Genomic DNA, 20,605 nt, shown 5'->3' with positions numbered 1-20,605 from the left:
TCTCAAGGCCTCTAAATGATCATCATTAATAAAACTTTACTTAAAGACCTGTTGTACACATTCTACTGCATGCCTCCTTGTCATCTGATTGATAGTTTAGACTTTTTTTTTTTTTTTTAGCAAGTAAAAGCCCCTTTAGTTTGATTCTAAACACACAGTACACATATAATTTTGGCTGTGTTTGCATACTTTTGCTCAGTTTGAGTCTCTGAATATATATATATATTTTTTTGTCCTAGAGTGCGAGTTTCATATTCACATTATATCATACTATATGAGCCATAAAAGCCTGAAGTATCAAATATGATACTCAACTTTTTTTGGTTGTCATAGTCGAAAGGTTCAATAAACTTTCTGATTTTTATCTTATATGCCAGGCTTTAGGGGGTTAAAGGGATAGTTCACCCAAAAATGAAAATTTGATGTTTATTTGTGATGTTAAGAGTAAATAAAACACGACAGACAAATCCAAATTAAACCCTGCGGCTCGTGACGACACATTGATGTCCTAAGACACGAAACGATCGGTTTGTGTGAGAAACCGAACAGTATTTATATCATTTTTTACCTCTAATACACCACTATGTCCAACGGCATTCATCACTCGATTCGGCAGTGATGTCTCGCTCTCATTGAAGTATATGCGCGAGACATCACTGGCGCTGTCAGAGCGCGATCAGACCAAACGAATCGAGTGATGAATGCAGTTGGACATAGTGGTGTATTAGAGGTAAAAAATGATATAAATACTGTTCGGTTTCCCGCACAAACCGATCGTTTCGTGTCTTAGGACATCAATGTGTCGTCACGAGCCGCAGGGTTTAATTTGGATTTGTCTGTCGTGTTTTATTTACTCTTATAGTCCAAGTTCCCGCTGACTTGCATTATACCACTGACAGACGGCAGCGGTTGCAGTTAAAAATCATCATTTGTGTTCTACTGAAGAAACAAAGACACCTACATCTTGGATGCGCTGGGGGTAAGCAGATAAACATCAAATTTTCATTTTTGGGTGAACTATCCCTTTAATATGGTCAAGGCATGTTCAGGTATGTCTCTGGTTACACTCACTGGCAAAATTATTATGCACCAAACCCACTAAAATACTTTAATGTACTTAATGTGCAATGTTATCACTGATCTTTTAAAGTAATGTTAAAGGTTCAATAAAAGTTGCTTGCCACAATAAAATAAAATAGGACAGCGGCTATTTGCACTGCGTAATTAGCGATGGATGCTATTCACACTATGTGAAAATACTAAGTGTAAATAGATTTATATGTAGTACACATATTGGCAGATACTGTTTGCATCTCAGTGTATTGTAATATTATATTATTAAACATTATGCAATAAAAACAACAAATTCAGTGCATAGGCTATCTATTACTTTTGTTATAGACTGTGCAAATATTTATTAAAATTTTAAATGGATGCTGCTTTATTGTGACATTACTAACCCTACCCATAGCCCCACTACTAAATACACATTAGGAAATTTATTTCCACTTTTTGTATATTTTCTTAAAAATATCTCTCCGAGCTGATTTGCAATGGGAAAATAATACGTTTGGAAAAAGGCGGATTCAAACTCGGGTCATTCGCATTAAAAGAACTAGCAACTCTCGCCTTGACAGTATTTCTTTTTATAATTTTGTTTGGCTCAATCACACAATGGTGGACGGAGTTAGTGTAAATAGCTTCTGCCATCAAGGCGGGCTATTTGCACTTGGTGTAAATAGACACTGATTAAATAAATAAATAGCCTTCGATCTGTTTTGTCAAAACAGATAAGAAAAATGTTTACAGTAACACATTTTCACTGGAATTCTATGGGTAAAGGCATTCTGGAGTTCTAGAGGGTGTAGAGCAGATTACCCATCACATAATGTAAATAAGTTGTCACAGAATAAGAATATGTGAATAACTTAAATTTGACAAAAATGTCAGAACATTATAATTCCAAGGGGACGATATATTGATGTATAGGCAGACCATGTTATAAGCATTTTTATCACATTTATATTTAAGGATGTTTAATGATTGTGGCTACACTGTCTTTTACTGTTTATCCCTGTGCATTTCCTTGCAACCTAGACCTTCAAGTCATGATAGTGCCATACAGTATTTAGCAACACAAGTGCTTTAGATTACTTTGCAACTGAACAATCAACTGAACCCATTCCAAACTCTAAACTGAGTGTGTACATACTGCTTATCCTACAGGAAACTGGATTTGATAGGCATCAGATTGAACTGTATTATTCTAGAGTATCTTCTGATCAGGCTGCACACACCCATCTTGATGTCTTCATTCCTGGCTTATTTCCTTCAGCCCCTCATCATAGCCGAGCACTGACGTCACTCTCTGGTTCCCTGTACACAAACACCCAGCTTATTTCTCTGTTTGGGATCTGGCATGGATAGGCCTGTGGAATCAGCCCACGCTGGAATGAGAATGCTCCTTTAGGGTGGATATGGAACCTGCAACGTTGGCAAGCTCGCTTATCGCCCAACACGCACAAACACAGCAAAAAATGACACAAACACCTTATTACATTAAGAAACAACTATCATGAGATAAGGAAAGTGGCTTTTGTAAGGTATGGTAATGCAATCAGAGTAAAATGTGAGACAAACATATAGACAGTTCTTGCTTACGCACCATCCACCCCCAAACGATGGCTCAAAGTTGATAAAAAGCTAATTAAACACTGTAACTTTTCTAGCAGTTTTTTGGTCCACAAACTGCATGCATTTTGCAGAAGAACATTGTTTTGGTTGTGCTTCGGCTCTGCATGAGGTAGCTCCAGTAGTAATGAAAAGATTTATCTTGAACTATGTAGTGATGGGCAGATTGAGGCTTCATGAAACACTGAAGCAGTTGAATCAAATGTGCCATAATGATTCGAGGCTTCGAAACAATTTGACACCCGTCTCCACGGTGACCCCCTAGTGGTCAGAACAGTGCAAATGCAACAAAACTCGGGCCAAACATGCATTAAAAATACCCTTTAAATAAAAATTTTGTAATACATTTGTTAAAGTAAAATCAATTAAATGGAATTAACTAATCATCTAATAAGATTAAATATAGAGTGTATAATATGTGTTCTTTTATCAGTTTTAAAGGCTTGATTCTCTGTTCCATGGCTCAAGCTAAACAGGCCAATAAGAGATTAATATCTACCATCATTAATTTTAATTATTCTAATGTATAATTAAAACATCTACAAATGTATAAAACTGATTGGAGATCAGGTAAAATCATAGGGTAAAGCCCTAGACACTTATTCAATAGTTCTCAGTGAATCTGCATGATTCATGGGTTCACTTTATCATCGCCCTCTACCGGTGAACCATTGAAATTTCGAACTGATTTGAAGTGTTTCGAAACAGTGATGACGTTATGAAGCCTCGTTTACTAAAATCACGTGACTTTGGCAGTTTGATACACGCTCCGAATCACTGATTCGAAACAAAAGATTCATGAAGCTTCGGAGCTTCATGAAGCAGTGTTTCGAAATCGGCCATCACTAGAACTATGTCATGTATAAACCTTAATTAAACAATTTAATAATCAATTAAAAAGGAATTTATACCTTTTTTTCATTTATACCTTATGATATTACAACCGCTGTGTCAACTCCTCTAGGGAACACTAGGGGCGCAGGGTGGTGTAATAACCCCAAAAAGGGTCAACATCAGTTCCAGGCATGCCTTTGCAATATGAAAAAGCATTTGAAGTAAATTAACAAAACACAAACTGGGAAGAAACATTTATTCCCCTCATTTTAGGCATAAAGACAGAAAAGGACAACTTTTCACGTTGCAATCATGTACTGTACTGTATGTCCATATAGCTATATTTAAAAAATATTGTATTTGTTTCACATAGATACATGTAACACCTAGGTGAAACTTATGCAACAACTATGAATAATTGTCCTTATTGATCACCCTCGGGTTGGCCTAGCTTATCGACCCTTACATGGGGTTCCAACTGCAGTTTACATTCAGTATTAAAGTATGCTGCTAAGTACATTACATCCATAGTCAAAATCCTCAGAAGAATAGTTTCTGAAATATACTGCATGGATAGGATTCCTGTTGTCCACAGATCACATGTTGAGTTCTGTAATTTTCTACACATCAGAAGAATAACACATAGGCTATGTTCGGAATAGCATACTAGCATACTCATGTTACTATTTCTGCAGTATGTTGTTTGTATACTGTGCACAGTATGCATATTTCCTAAAGAATACTACTGTATATCCCACAGTACATTGTGTTCAATTTTATCTTTCATTTCAAGTTTGATTAATTTTTTTTTTTAAGAAATGAATGTGAACAAACCTTCCAAAATAAACAACATACCTTTTGAAACATTTATTGCAAATATAATGTATCCTGTTTCACATTCTATTTTTTTTTTTAAATAGTAAACAGTATACAGTGTGTACTTTGCAGTATGCAGTACGCTAGTATTTCATTCTGAACGCATCAACTGTGTATAAGGGCTATGATTTAATCCCTGGTGTGTGTTCAAACAGTGTCAAACATTCATAAAACTAGATATTGATGGCAAAAGTCATTATATTTTAGGTACATAGTACTGAGTATGCTACATAGTAAGGCGCACGTTTAATATATGATGTTGAAAGACTCTAGTATAGTGTTTTTTGTTTTCCCCGTTCTCCATTTGAGATTTAATTACTTTGGAATACATATCAGATAATCTGTGATTACTGACACATCGTTATGGTCAGACTTGCGTAACATCTGAAGTCGAACAATGACTTGGAAGATCTGTCCTGTGCTGTCATTATGATTGTTAGTTTTCCGGTTTACCCTGGTTATAGAGCAAAAAGCTTTATTTTATTAAAAACCGGTTTTATTATTTAAGGCCCATTCTGGCATCAAACTGATTGTCTCTCATCACATTTCGCTGTCTAAACAACCAAATGCCTTAAACCTAATGAAGGTCTTACATTTTACCTTCAACCCAACGGTCACAACATAACCATGTGGCCAAATCATCAGACGTTATCTACAAACCGCTGACCAATCTCTGCTCACTCCTATTAAACACATCAGAGAAACCAAACCATTTGGTTGTGGTTTTATAGATAGCGCAGTGGTCATGGCCTTGTCATAATAATAAGTTCTAAGTGGGTTTCCTGAGAGATAGAGAGGATGAGACGGCTAAAGGCGAAAGGTTGCGTCTCCTCATTCCTCTCATACATTCTGGCCCTGATCATATTTCCTGTTTTGTCCACAGGCCTTATCACAGGGCCTTTGTTCACACTAATATCCTGCAAAATAAAAGGCAATGCAAACATACATTGTCTTTATGTTGGGGATTTTTGGTCCACAAATTTGTGATGTTTCGTCTTTGCAAATTTCCAGTCCTTTCCCTCAAGTACACGGAGGTTCCTCAGCAGAAAGCAGCGGGCTGCAGGGCGGAGCGTTGCTCAGAGGGCGGAAAGCGAAGATGGATGGATCGTAGGAGTATCGGGGTGCGTGACGGCCGCCACTCAGGTTCTGTGAGGGAACCACAAACAAAACAAAACAAAAAAGATGAAGTGGGAAGAAACTGGGTTTGGTTTATTAGTGAAGTTACCTTTATACAATACAGATTGTTTCAAAGCATCTTTATTATTCAGCCCTTTCAATGACTGTGTAAAGTTAATCAATTATTAAGCAAGTTCAATTCAGCTACAAGCAGCTCTACAGAAGGCAATAGTCATTATTCAGCCTGAATAAAACCTGTATTTGGGATTTAAAAGCTATTTAAAATAAAGAGATTAGATTCGCCTAATCAAACACTTAGGAAAGAGTAAACAAAGAACAAATTAATATTAAAGAGTTAGTTCCCCAAAAATGAACACAAATTAAGATATTTTAGTTGAAATCCGATGGCTCCGTGAGGCCTGCATAGGGAGCAATGGACACTTCCTCTCTCAAGATCCATAAAGGTACTAAAAACATATTTAAATCAGTTCATGTGAGTACAGTGGTTCAATATTAATATTATAAAGCGACGAGAATATTTTTGGAGCGCCAAAAAAAAAAACTAAATAACGACTTATTTAGTGATGGCCGATTTCAAAACACTGCTTCAGGAAGCATCGGATCATAAATGAATCAGTGTACTGAATCTGCTGTTCGGAGCACCAAAGTCACATGATTTCAGCCGTTGGCAGTTTGACACGTGATCTGAATCATGATTCGATACACTAGGCGTTTCTCAATGTCAAGGAAGGATCCTCGGAAGCCAGAATTTCGAGGATGCTACGTCATCGACATCTGTCGAAGGACTGTTCCAATGTCGAGGATCCTCGGAATTTCAAACAAGGACTGAGTCCTTCTTTCGAAAAATATCCCATATACAGGAAAGGATGCCTATGTGTAGCCTTCACACTCTAAAATCACCCACAATCCTATGCGCGCAGCTTTGCAATCTTGTTCAAAAAAAAAAAAAAAAATAAATAAAATAATTGTCGGACGTTAGTGGGCAATATGCTTTCAAATGTAAGTATATTTACGTTACCAAACATTTGATATAACTGTAGTAAATAGGTCAGATAAATAAAGTTTAACGTTTAAATGCCAGTACAAATTACTACCGTATTGAATTATACAAATACAAATTCCGTTATTGATGGCTAACTGAACCGGACCGTCATTTAACAATTGTTAGCTTGGTTGCCGTCAACCGGCATTTCTTTTACCTTTTCACTGACGTAATGACGCAATGACGTGCACTTGCTAGTCTGTTCCATTTACGTGTTCTCCGAATGCTAAAGAGGAGCCTCGCCTAGCCTCTGAAGGAAGTGACTTGGAAGGACCAGTCCTGCCAAGGAAGTATCCTTGACATCGAGAAACGCCTACTGATTCATTTGTGCTCCGAATCTTCCTGAAGCAGTGTTTTGAAATCGGCCATCTTTTTTTGGCGCTCCAAAAATATTCTTGTCGCTTTATAATATTGATATTGAACCACTGTACTCACATGAACCTGTACTCACCTTTATGGATCTTGAGAGAGGAAGTGTCAGTGCTCCCTATGGAGGCCTCACGGAGCCATCGGATTTCAACTAAAATATCTTAATTTGCGTTCCGAAGATTAACGAAGGTCTTACGGGTGTGGAACGGCATGAGGGTAAGTAATAAATGACAGAATTTTCATTTTTGTGTGAACTAACCCTTTAAATAAACTAAGGGTTCATTTACATGACAACGTCGTACTAAAAACAGAAACGTTTCGAGTACAGACAACATCGTCAAAACGATCCTCGTTCACAAGGATCTGCGAAAACAACTAAAACTGCTGTATTCTGCACGGCAGGCCAGTACTTAGCGATGTCACTTTTCAAAAAACACTACACGCCTATAGACTGAACACACGTGCGCATGACGTCACCGTTTTCACAAATTCGCGTTTCTGTATCTACACTGAGACAAAGATGGTACTGTTTTCAAAATCGTGCACTTTGAAACCCGTTTTCAAAAGTTTGTGTTTTCAGGCCCCCAATATGCTGTTGCAGTGTAAATGAACAGAAAAAGTTTTTAGTTGAAAAATGTGTCGTGTAAATGGCCCATAAGACTATTTTCTTTCAATCTTTGTCTGTCAAAATCTATCCATCTGCTGAACTTTGTCGAAAATGTTCCTCTAGTGTATAATCACTGGGTTACATGACCAAAACAATCTTTAAAACAAAACCTGAGTAAAACCAAATGAGCAAAAACCTGAAACACCCAATGAAAGGAGGGGTTCCTGTCTCGGGGAATGAAAGAAGTAGTTAATATGTTTCACATATGGTCATCTAAATCTAGCCCGGCTTAAACTGCACAACTCACAAAGATATATATGCATGTACCACAAGGTTAAGCTCTTTTCCTGTCAAATAGCCACTCTGTTTGAGGTTTTCAAATCCATCAAGGGGCCAGATCAACACTTCATCAAAATAAAAAGAGTAGGCCTCAGGGTTTCATTGGAGTGATACATGATTCCATTTACTTTCTACAAGCAGCTGTTTTCCATGAATCTCCCTCCAGGAAGCAATGTTCTGAGTTTAATCATTTTAAACTGGTTTCATCCATGCATTCCTAACAGCAAATGACAAACTATCAAATACTATTCTTTATTTTATGTTTTTAAGAGCTCTATAGGCCTTTAGACTGACAAATACCTGCAACTTTAGGAAGACTAATTATTATTAACTAATTATGACAAATAGTTCAAGCTTTTCTTCCCTGGTACGTTTTACGACCACAGAATGCTTTTAAAACATTACACTGCGCACTATACTGCTTATACATGGGAACGAATTAACCCCTCAACCCCTAACATCTGTCTTGTCAACAAGTTTGGACCATCCAGGCGATGAGACTGTTTGTCTTCTCTGGCTTCATCCACCAATCACTTTCTTTTTCCCCCCCCCCACCCTCCTTTGGTTTCATTTCTTTCGTGTTTCTGAGCCCTCATTCTCTCTGGTCTTGTCCCAGACCTCAAACCCCCATGGTGATTTTCCCTCTTCCCTAACAGGCCCCCAGATAGCCGCTTCCCACTCCATCTCTAGCTTTCACCTGGAGCGTGGCCAGCAGAGACAGGGGCTCTGAGATAAAACGAGGGGCCCAACCACTACTTGTGCAGTTGGGGAAGGACAGAAGGGCAGAGTGAATGGGAGAAGCAGGGTTATTTTTGTACACTAAAACCAAATGATAGAAAACAAATGATTTAAAAACTTTTTCACAAACTGAAAAATAAATGAGAAACTGAAATAAAACTAAAAAGTATGACTTAGGGGTTTAAAAGAAAATTAATATTCAGTAATATTATCTGCACAGATCGGAACAAAACTTGAACTGAATAGAGCTGGATAATGTCCCCATCTTTGCAAAATAAACACTGTTATTGAACTGAACTGAATATACATTGAGCTGAATAATGACAGTATTGTCTTATGTAGAGCTGCTTTGAAACAATCTGTATTGTATAAAGCGCTATGAAAATACTAACGTAATGAACAAAACAGATTTTCTGGTCTCTTTGTCTGTATGGGAGAATACATCCTGCCTGTAGATGGCGATATATCGTGTAGCATGTAAGGTTGCCAATACCACAGCTGCATCCGAAATCGCATGAGAAAGTCTGTTTAAGTCCATTTTTCTCATGCAACTTAAGCATCCAAGTGAACAACAGAGGGAAGTTAGCAAGGGAAGGGCATAAAAATGGACTTAAACGCACTTACTTTGCAACGGTTCCATGCAACTGTGCATGTGCGTAGTATGAATGCAATCCAGATATACTACATTTGCCATGTTGGCATTGTCATGTAATCTACATCAGTTGTTTCACTTCACTGCTATTCACAACTTCTCTCCCTCATGGGAGTCTCAGGGGAGTAAAGTGTAAAGTAGTAATGTGTCCTTTGGATTCACACTCAAAAACTTCCCCAGAAGTAGTAAACCATATTTCTCACCTATTGTTTCATGAATAATAAGGATTTGGATATGCATACTACTCTTCAGCTCAGGTTTTACCGATCTTAAGGCATCATTGCCAGAAGTCGGCTCTGTTAAAGGCATAGTTCACCCAAAAATGATCCCATGATTTACTCACCCTCAAGCCATTCTAGGTGTATATGACTATCTTCGTTCAGATGAGTTATATTTAAAAAATATCCTGGCTCTTCCAAGCTTTATAATGGTAGTGAATGGCGCTTCATCCATCATAAAAGATATCCACATGGCTCCAGGAGGTTAATAAAAGCCTTCCGAAGCGAAGCGATGGATTTTTGTAAGAAAAAGTATCCAATATAATACTTGGCTCAAGTCGACTTGAACAGTGTGCATACGGTCGTCTGCCGGAAGCTAGTTATTTTAGTTTATAAAGTTTTAAATATGGATATTTTTCTTACAAAAACCAATCACTTCACTTCAGAAGGCTTTTATTAACCCCCGGAGCTGTATGGATGCACTTTTTTGGGACTTCAAAATCCTGAGTGCCATTCACTACCATTATAAAGCTTGGAAGAGCAAGGATATTTTTTAATATAACTCCGAATGTGTTCATCTGAAGGAAGATACTCATATATACCTAGGATGGCTTGAATGTGAGTAAATCATGGGATAATTTACATTTTTTGGGTGAATTATCCCCTTGAGATGTAACATTGCTTAAAAGCTAAAATAAGCACTTAGACTGGACTAAAACACTTAAAATGAGAAAAGAGACGTTGCCTCCTCATTTCAGAAGTCCACCACATACCACTGGTGTAAAATGTTTTTTTTTTTTTTTTTTTTTAAATATATATATATAATATGACAATAAAATATGAGTCAACAATCAAGGACAAAAGGCAAAGGAAAAGAGTGGGAAAGCAAAAGAGAGAGAGAGTGGGAAGAGTGAAAGGAAGTTGAAAACAACAACAAGGCGGAGGAGTGAAACGAAGAACATCTTTCTCTCTGACTGTAGATCCTGCAACAGCCGGCACTCTATAAATGGAAAATGACTTCATCCAAACACACACACACACGCATACACTCTCTCTTCCTTCTCCCTCTCCTTTTTCATCCCTTGCTCCTCTCCTCACCTCTTTCCATTAATCTAATAAAATGGTCATCCAATCTCCTGCAGATGAAATGGAGGTTTCTTGATGTTCATTGGATAAAAAGACTATTATGCAACAATTATTTTGCAAATAGAATAGTCTACAAGAGGTAAACTGCATTTTTTTTTTTAAATAACATTTTAGCACTGCAAAATCTGGAGACTCAATATATTTTGGACACTGAAGGTGTTCAGAGTGTTTTTCTATGAGTGAATTTCTATGCGGTTGCTAGGGCCTTCTGGGTGGTGGCCTACTAGCTCAGACCAAAAGAACTCCAAGGCACCACAATAGTAACACTAGGGGCTTTTGCACTGGTAGTTATAGGAACTCAGTTATAGGAACTAGTCACAAGGGCGGTCCCCTGAGAACTAAATGTTCCCCTAGGGCCATTTTCCTGGTTGCATTCACACCGGCAGTAGGAACTCTGAAGTGACGTAAGCCGACAGACAGCGACATCATTTAAGCACAGCATTCAACAACGTCAACAACTCTGTAGCGTAAAGGTTGAGAAGTGCCTGGACTTCAGAGTCGGTCCATCTATTGCTGTTTTCCATGTTTGTTAAATTAGCTCATGGAGTAAGTATATGTAAACGTTGTGTTTTATAAAATGGCGGGCCAATCAATGCACACTTACGTCACTCGTAGTTCTTGTTGTGCTTGGTTAGACCCAACTCTGAATTAGGAGCTGATTTTGCATTAATTCTTCTAATGCAAAAGCCCCTTATGGTTCAGGTGCCTCTTTTAATGTAAATCAATGGGATTTTTTTTCTTTTTTTTTTTGCCCATTGGTGTCAGATGGTCATTGTGCTGCTTGATGATTATATTCATATACTGTGATATTAACCCTTCAAAGCATACTGTATCATATTTGTTACACAAATTTCAAAGGCCTCTTAATAATCAATATGATCAAAAGTTTTCTAAAAACCTGTTGTACACAGTCTACTACATGCCTTCTGTCATCTGATTGATAGTTTATACTTTATCAAGTTAAAAGCCTTTTAGTATAATTTAAAAAAACTTTTTTATATATTTTTTTTGATGTGAAATCATTACTGATTTTTATTAAGTAAATATAAGAATAACTTACATTGTTAGTAATATTTCAAGATGAAAACATACTGGACTGATGCAACTTAGGTTTACTTGATTAACCATACATCTTTTTTTTTTTTTTTTATAAATGTTAAAATACAAGTATCAAATATGATGCAACATGCTTTTGAGGAATGTTTATTTGTACATCTCTCAATTGTAATGCATTGCATTATATGTTTTGCCACCCATAATTAAAACTACATAGCTTTTATCATAAAGCATTTAAATATCATCTTACAAAGACATATTATTGGGAAATGTAGAGTGACAACTGATATTTATAGACATTTTATGATTTACATTACAAGCTATCAGAATTTCATGGCCACTTTTTGGCCATATAAATATAAGCGACTGTACCATATTGCATATTTGCTAAGATGGGCCTCTGAAGAAAAAAAAAAAAAAACATTTTATAGTATCATATTTTTTCATATGAGCCATAAAATCCTGATGTATCGAATATGATACTCAATAATAAAAAAAACATATATGCAAACTTTTCTTGTCCTTTAGTTTTTTTGGGTTTTTTTATGTCTAAAGTTTCAATAAACCACTCCATAAACTAAGATTTTTCTGGTATTTCAGAGAATACAGCGGTATTATTATTATTATTATTGGTAAGGGGCCCCTGAGAGATAAGACAGATAATGTTTCTAATTCATTTCTCTGACTCCAGCAGCCTGGTCTGCAGCCAGGGTTTCCCATGAGTGTTCCAGTTCCTGTGCCATGCATGAACGGAGGTGGCAAGCAGGAGTCACTGTTCTGCAGTCCAAAAGGTGCCGAGCTCATAATGACATCACGCACTGGCATCATTCAGCTCGGGCCTTCTGGACCAGTGTGATGAGTGCCAAAGAAACACCCGGGGTCCACGGCCATTGCTATGAGGGTCAGCGGGTGCGCTTTGGCCAGGCTCCAGTGGACCGTCGAAACGAGGCATGCTCACAGGTCAGGGTTTTATAAAGCAATCCAACCACTCTCATTCAAAGAATTCATGCTACTGTATTGACCACATAGACCTGATCCAAGACCAGAATTACAAAAACATTTCTAAATAATTTACTTTTTGCAGAAAATTAACTCTTTGAAAAATGCCACAATCCTTCAGCTTGCAAACAAATTGTGTAAACAATGACCACATAAAGTATTTAGATAGTTAAGGTTGAATGTCATTGCATTAGAAAACAAAAATATCAAACCATTTTATTTTGTAGATGTATAAGTAGAGTAGTTCAACACATTAATTATATTAACTCTTTCCATGTCAGTGTTTTTTTTTTATTTTTGATCATTTTTATTAATTTTCCATTGCCCCCAGAACATTTTGTTGTATGAATATCTGATCATGCAATAGATCTAGTCTATGCATTTAACAAACAAACCAATTTTATTCTAGCTCAGGGATGGGCAACTTCCATCCTGGAGGGCCACTGCCCAGCAGAGTTTAGCTCCAACCCTAATCAAACACACCTGAACCAGCTAATCAAGGTCTTTAGGATTAGTAGAAAGTTATAGGCAAGTGAGTTTTTATCAAGGATGGAGATAAACTCTGCAGGACACTGGCCCTCCAGGACCGGAGTTGCCCATCCCTGTTCTAGCTTTATGCATTACTTTTTTCAAAATCAACCCTTGAATATGTGTAAGTTTCATTTTAAAAAAAACAAAAAGCTGAGAAAATGGCGCTTTTGTCAGACTACATCTGGATGGGATTCAGAACGAAGATCAAAACAAAGATGAAGTAGATCGAATCCATCAACATTCCCAAAGCGTCACAGTCCTGTACCTCTTTCTAGGTCAACATTTCAGTTGGTAACGTTGGGTAGTTTTGATTTATATGCTGCTGAATGTTTGATGATCGTGTTATTTTACATGTGTGTAAGCAATGCCTCGATCACTTGTTTCTGCTTCTTCGCCCGTGTTTTGATCCGAAGATTCTTTTCAGAAGATGCATAACAGCACCCCCTACCATATAACAGTGAAAACATGGATTGCCGGAAAAAAATTCCATCAATGGCAGGGAGAGAGTTAACATATTCTCCAAGATTTGAGACCCAGTTAGTGTTCAAACACTTTTTTTTTAATTGCATATCTGTTTTATAATTCTTTTTGTGAAATGTTATTCTTGAAAAGTGTGCTTGTACCATTTCTTTAAAACAAATGACAATTGGGTTGATATTTTGTTACCTAATGCAATGACACCCATACATATTTAAGTGTGGTTTAAGTGTCTAAATACTTTTTTGGGGCCACTGTATGAAACAAGAAGAGAAAAAAAAAAAAACATTTATTATTTTGACACACTCACCCGAATCTTGATAGTCCTCGTTTTCCCTCCACAGTTCTTTTTTAGAAGCATTTTCTGAAGCAAAGAGCAGAAAGGAGAAAATATGGTTAAAAGGAATGACATAAACCTTCCATAAGCCTCACATGTTGTCTATGCAAAGCCAAACTCCACACAACAGCACACACTGAGGAAACAAGTTTCCATATTGTCAGTATAAACATTTACTGCTTTTTTGCCCTTGAGCTGTTTTGGAAGATCCCTGGAAGCTCTGGGCCACTGTGGCTACCAAAACTAAGGAGTCTTTATGTAACAAAGCAAAACATCCTGTGGGCTGCCCTTTCAGGACAACCATGGAACTCTGTTTGTTTTCCTTACTCAGAACTCTACTGTTAGTGCTAACTGAGGCAGGGAGACTCAAAATCAGAGGTTAACTCTGTTTCTTTACAGGACAGAGTCTAAACTGTTCATTACTTTAAAAACAATCAGTGCTCCTCAAAGATTACATTTATTTTATGATTTAAAAAACTGATAGGAATGCTTTGCCCAAACTGAAAATTCTGCACTCATTTCAAACCATGCGATTTTTCTCTCTCTTTTTTTTTTTTCTTCTTTTTGTGTGTGTGTGTGTGTGTGTGTGTGTGTGTCCAAATGACTACGCACCATATTCCAAGTCTTTAAGTAGACATGCACTGGTCGACCAGCCATTGATCCAAACACAAGTTTTTTGTTTTTTTTTTGTTTTGGCCGATCTCTGTTCCAGACTAGCACACAAACTGCATTGCAATCATTTCCCAAAATGTAATTTGTGGAAATATTATGAAGTCTGTAAAGACAGGCCAGAGACTGGAAACACTGAATACAGAAGCAAATAGGAGAGGAGAACACAGATGCACTAGCAGAGCAAATATACTGACTGCTGACTGCTCAAAATATAGGAAGAAAAATATAAATACTGACTAAGGGGTGGGGTTTTAAATGATTGCATCTCTGAAGGGAACTTACGGTCTTCAGAAAGGTTTCGATGGCATTTTCTTTTCCTCTTACCACCATATACAATACAATCCTAAACCTAACCCAAGGAAATGAAATCGCTTTCATAAGCGTCACCTAATGTCACAGACTGAGTTTGCATTTTCATTCAGTCTGTCTGCCGTTTTCGTTTGTGCAGGTATGTTTTATGTAGCAATTTCACAAAGCTAAAGTCAGACCATTCTGTCTTTGCTTTAAATCTTGAATTATCTAGTTTAAATCAAATACATGTGTACCATCTTTGTTTGGATTGTGATTAAAATGCAGTGGTTGCCTGTAATTTCAAATGGCTACAGATATGAAAAATTATGACTGGGGCATCCCTACATTTGAGTCATTATTCAACACTTTGTATGCATCAAAAAGAGAAGCATGAACATGCTGCAAAACATCTTTCTTTTCTCAATATATAAATAAATAACATGTCATGCCTCTATGACAACACAACATAAATGACAACAGTAATAAGTTAACCCTTAACTTAGAGAGCATTAAAAAACATTAAGGACAGGGTTTTTTGTTACAGTAAAAACAACCTCTTCAAAGTTAGTATATTATTATAAATTTATGGCAAAAAACCTATAGGCAATGACAGATTAATGCACATTTCAAGCAGTCTCTTTGTTCTATAAGGGAAACTCCCAGTAAAAAAAAAAAGCCAACCCAGGAATTGTCAAATTTGTCCAGATCTGCGTGACTGGAAGGCAGCCATGGTTAAAGCCCAAGTGAAGTTTGAAATGAGCTCGGCCTCATTTCAAAGTTCCCAAAAAAAGGAGATAATGTTTGTCAAGCTCACTCAACCATGGAGGGCAGCATTTAGACATCTGTCAGACAGACCATTCATTTCGCTTGAACAATAGCTGGACCCCTGCATTTGAGATATAAGTAACTGCATATGCAGGAATGGATTAGTTGGTAAGGATTAATAATGAAAAACTAACATGGACTGTCGCCCAAATTTGGCTCAACATATTAACATAACAGCTGTTGTATATAATTAAATGTGTGATACGTAGTAGGGTGAGGCTGGATATGGATTATTTCTTGTTTAGTACTGAAGGCAATAGGGATGACTTAATTTGTGTACATTTTTGGATAAAAACTGAAGTGATTTTAAAGTGCCTTTTCGAATATTACCTATATAATATAGCCATTTTTGAATGTAAAGGTCTGCAAAGTTTTAAACTACATAACAAATAAAGTTGTCTCCTAAAAGAAAGAATCGATTCTGAACTGCCAAAACGAGTCATCAGTGGCTGCCTGCGAACATTGTCTACTTTAACCTGCCTTGAAGCAGTGTAGATGTAGCTGAGACCTGGAAGAGTTTAGTTCATGTTGCCTACATGCCGAGAAGATGCCATTTTCAGTGCTGCGCATCTACTTTTCATGCTCTTCAAAAGGACTTGCACTGGAATTGATATGGAAAAACTGACGGCATCATCCCTTTTCGTATCACTGTTTATAAAGTAGAAATTCAGATATGGTAATAGGCATTTCTTTTCTGACATGCGCTGTAAGCGGTAGACCAATCTCAACAGACTAGGCCATCTGACCAATCAGAGCAGAGTAGGCTCGCGGAAAGGAGGAGTTTAAAGAGACTGAATCATCGAACAAACCATTTTCAGACTTCTATAGAAATTAGCTAATGTTCAATGTACATTATGAGAAAATTAAAGTGTTTTTTGATCTTGGATGCATGTAAACCTGTTGTAGGAGATCTCTAAAATAAAATTGGGAACCTTTAAAATAGCATTCTAGGGGCACTTTAAAAGAGTTGTGCTACCAAATAAGCTTTTAGCATATTGTTTTTCCATCAACACCTCCCATTCCACTTGACCAAGCACACACACAGTGCACTCCAAGAGTCATATGGTCCCTCTTTTCTCTGCTGTTCTCATCTTTTTGCTCTTTCCATCTCCACATATCCTTTTTTTTAATCTGGCACAATCTGGCCTGTATATTTGAACACCTGAAGACAAAACAACTAGGTTAACATTTCCCACTTTGCCGTTTCATTCACTCACAGATTCACTCAATCGGGCTTTTGTTTAGAGTGAGGGAGGGGGGCTGACATCTGTCATCCTCTCTTTCTCTCTGGAGGTGGCGGGCACAAAGCCCTGGAGCACATGGAGTTGTCTGAGTAAGTATAGTTGTGTGCATTTGTCTTGCATTGTTTTCAAATTCAGCCACTGAGTTGCTCTTGATCTGAAACAGTACACTGAAGAGATTTTATACCAGAAAGAGTCTTTATTAAAACTTCAGACTAAGGTTTTTTGGTGGCTATATAAAGTCAGTTCAGTTCCCCTCAAGTTTATACAGGTGTCCTAGCAAAGTAACCACAGTTTCCCATACTTTGAATTGAACAATATCCATTGTTTTATCATTTAAAACCTTACCGTTTGTGAATGTTTTGTTTGATCAGTGAGCTCACACAATTTTTCTTTTAAATAAATTACACTTGATCTAATACTTTGTTTCTAATGCAATGATATTCATGCATTTTTTAAAGGTGCTAAACAGAATCTTTTCGTCGACTGAGAAACCAAAGACTGTTAGTGAGTTTTTGAAATGAGCGCATACGTAAGAACAACCCCCCTTCTTCACAGCTCAATTCGAGGGAACGCCTCCCAAAACTCGTGCACGAGTATTGGAACACGAGTGTTTACCACCAGCATTCGCTGTGTCGTGTTAGTGGATTCATTATGTCGGACTCACCGCAGGTAACTCATAATCTGCAGTTGTTACTCCTGTCTCCTGACAAAAACATTGCATGCGGCGCCTGTAGAGTGTGGAAAGTTACTGGAGCGCGCAGCCGTGCACGTCTTGCACAAGGACCGTCATGGCAGTGATTGACAAGCCAGAGGGCGATGATCGCGTAAACGATTGGCTGATGTTTTTAAGGCCCTAACTTGTGCACAGATGATGTATATTAATATTATTCCTTTCAGTGCACCTAATAAATAGTCTTTTATCAGTTAGTAAAGACAGTTTCAAGTGATATTGCAAAAATGTATAAAACAAAACATCCTCTTTAGCACCTTTAAGTGTGATTTAAGTTTCAAAATACTTTTTTGGGCCACTGTATAAATATAAGTACTCTACTTAAAAGACTGCATTGATACAGTGATACAGTGGTGCAACTGATTAAATCCATGTATCGGATTTAACCAAAAACAAGTAAATTATACTTTTGATCTGTGTCTGTCACTCTTCACATTCACACTTTTGTACCATGATTGATAAATCAAAGTGCCCCCATGTTTTTTGTCTTTGTCCCCACATATATTATAGTTCATCCATTTACGCAAAGCATGTTGTAGCTCCGTTAGGTGAATTTGACACCATTTCCATCCCCATGCTCTCCTCTCTACAAATTTTTCCCACATCAATTTCTTATGTTTTTCAAAACTTATCAATAGTGTTAACGGCCAGTACTGAAATATGGGGTTTTCATGTCATATTAGGAACTTTTAGCTATTAACGATTACAAACTTTTTAGAAAAAGTAAGTTCTTAGTGACTGATTTTGCCAAAAATGCTTTCTTGTATGTCTATATGGAACAACAGCCCTATATCAGTCAATTAGACAGTAGGGTTTCTTCTACATTCTTAATTATCGACCTATCATATTTCCCTCTGATTTTAAGGGTTAAGACTACGATTGTTGGATAGGATATGTTGTTCAAGGACCAACAAAAGATGCTGATGTCCTCCCTTGCAAAACGAGTGTCTCTTACCTGCTGCATTTTCTCCAGGTCTAGGCTGGGGCGACCAGGTTCTCCTGTGTAAGTGGGCCGGTGCCGCCAATAAGGCATGGAAGGTTGTTCAAAGTGGCTGAGAATGATGGGCCTAACAGGGAGGCGGGTTGGCGTGTGGGAAGGCTTGAGAGCTCGAGGAGGGGAAGAGCTGAAGAGAACAGGGCTGGGAGAGGTGGCGCTCAAACGAGCCCCGGCCGACGGTTCATTTGGCCCACACAGGTCCTTCACCTCCTCGTCACTAGAGGCGCTGCTCATGTCACCATGTCTGTGCCACTTCCGGCTCCCCTCGGCCCCTGTGGCTCCTGCGATGCGCTCCAGCTCCTCTTCGGAGCTGTGGCGGTCCAGGGTAGGGTCCAGGAGTAAACGGAGACGGCGTAAGTGAGCGGGAGAAAGAATGCCCTGGTTGTGTTGCTGACTTGTGGCTAGAGGGGTCAAGGCGCAATTCCGCCGGCGCTCTGAAGAGGGGCGAAATATAGCAGAAGGTCGTCATTCAGCTGAACTTTTTTTAAAAAGAAACTTAAAATACATTTGATACAGGGACAATCCCATGGAGTATCTTGGATTTACGTGTCTTGGGTTTAGAGAAGTTTGCGATTGCGAATTTTCTGATAAAAATTGATTGCAAATTAAACTGTGATTTAAAAAAAATTCAGAATAACTGAGCATGTTTGTAAGTGCTGCACAGTTTGGCCAAAATTTTGTGATTATGCATCAATATGACTATAAAATAGTATTAGTAGTAGAAGTGGTGGTAGTAAATATAAATACTAAAAAAAGCAAAATAAGAAATATTACTATTGTAATATTTCACTGTACATTTTTTAAAAATTTAAAGGTGCCCTAGATTCAAAATTTGAATTTACCTTGGCATAGTTGAATAACAAGAGTTCAGTACATGGAAAAGACATACATTGAGTTTTAAACTCCATTGCTTTCTCTTTATTATGTAAATCTCATTTGTTTAAAAGACTTCCGGAAAACACGCGGATCTCAACATAACACCGACTGTTACGTAACAGTCGGGGTGTACACCCCAATATTTGCATATGCCAGCCCATGTTCCCAACATTATGAAAGGCATTAGACAAGGGCAGCCAGTAACGTATGGATCTGCACAGGTGAATCAACAGACTAGGTAAGCAAGAACAACAGCGAAAATGGCAGATGGAGCAATAATAACTGACATGATCCATGATAGCATGATATTTTTAGCGATATTTGTAAATTGTCTAAAAATATTTCTAAATGTTTTGTTAGCATGTTGCTATTGTACTGTTAAATGTGGTTAAAGTTACCATCGTTTCTTACTGAATTCACGGAGACAAGAGCCGTCGCTATTTTCATTTTTAAACACTTGCAGTCTGTATAATTCATAAACACAACTTCATTCTTTATAAATCTCTCCAACAGTGTAGCATTAGCCGTTAGCCACGGAGCACAGCAGCCTCAAACTCATAGAGAATCAAATATAAACATCAAAATAAATACTTTACTCACATAATTCGAAGCATGCATACAGTATGCATGATGAACATCTTGTAAAGATCCATTTGAGGGTTATATTAGCTGTGTGAACTTTGCAAATGTGCTGTAATATAATCGAGAGCTCGTGTGGCAGGGAGCACGCGAATTAAAGGGGCGGCGTGCTGAAAAAAATCAGTGCATAGTTAATGATGCCCCAAAATAGGCAGTTAAAAAAATTAATTTAAAAAAATCTATGAGGTATTTTGAGCTGAAACTTCACAGACACATTCAGGGGACACCTTAGACTTATATTACATCTTGTGAAAAAGCATTCTTGGGCACCTTTAAGAAAAA

The 20,605-nt window shown here is 37.6% G+C and overlaps 1 protein-coding gene across 1 annotated transcript in view; it reads right to left on the bottom strand.

Annotated features, from left to right (window-relative positions):
- Positions 1-3,767: 3,767 nt before the first annotated feature.
- The window catches only part of si:dkey-16j16.4, a 38,403-nt gene continuing 21,565 nt past the window's right edge, over positions 3,768-20,605 (bottom strand). Inside the window, exons 4-6 of the mRNA XM_048191969.1 lie at positions 18,767-19,242; positions 14,023-14,076; positions 3,768-5,547 (exon numbers count right to left, since the gene is read on the bottom strand). Coding sequence (XP_048047926.1) covers positions 5,422-5,547; positions 14,023-14,076; positions 18,767-19,242 — 656 coding nt within the window. The 3' untranslated portion in view covers positions 3,768-5,421. The remainder of the gene's footprint in view (positions 5,548-14,022; positions 14,077-18,766; positions 19,243-20,605) is intronic.

This window comes from Megalobrama amblycephala, linkage group LG5 (genome assembly GCF_018812025.1).
Source record: "Megalobrama amblycephala isolate DHTTF-2021 linkage group LG5, ASM1881202v1, whole genome shotgun sequence".
NCBI classification, from domain to species: domain Eukaryota; kingdom Metazoa; phylum Chordata; class Actinopteri; order Cypriniformes; family Xenocyprididae; genus Megalobrama; species Megalobrama amblycephala.
Note: the sequence above shows the minus strand (reverse complement) of the source record. Positions and strands in the feature narration are given on the sequence as shown.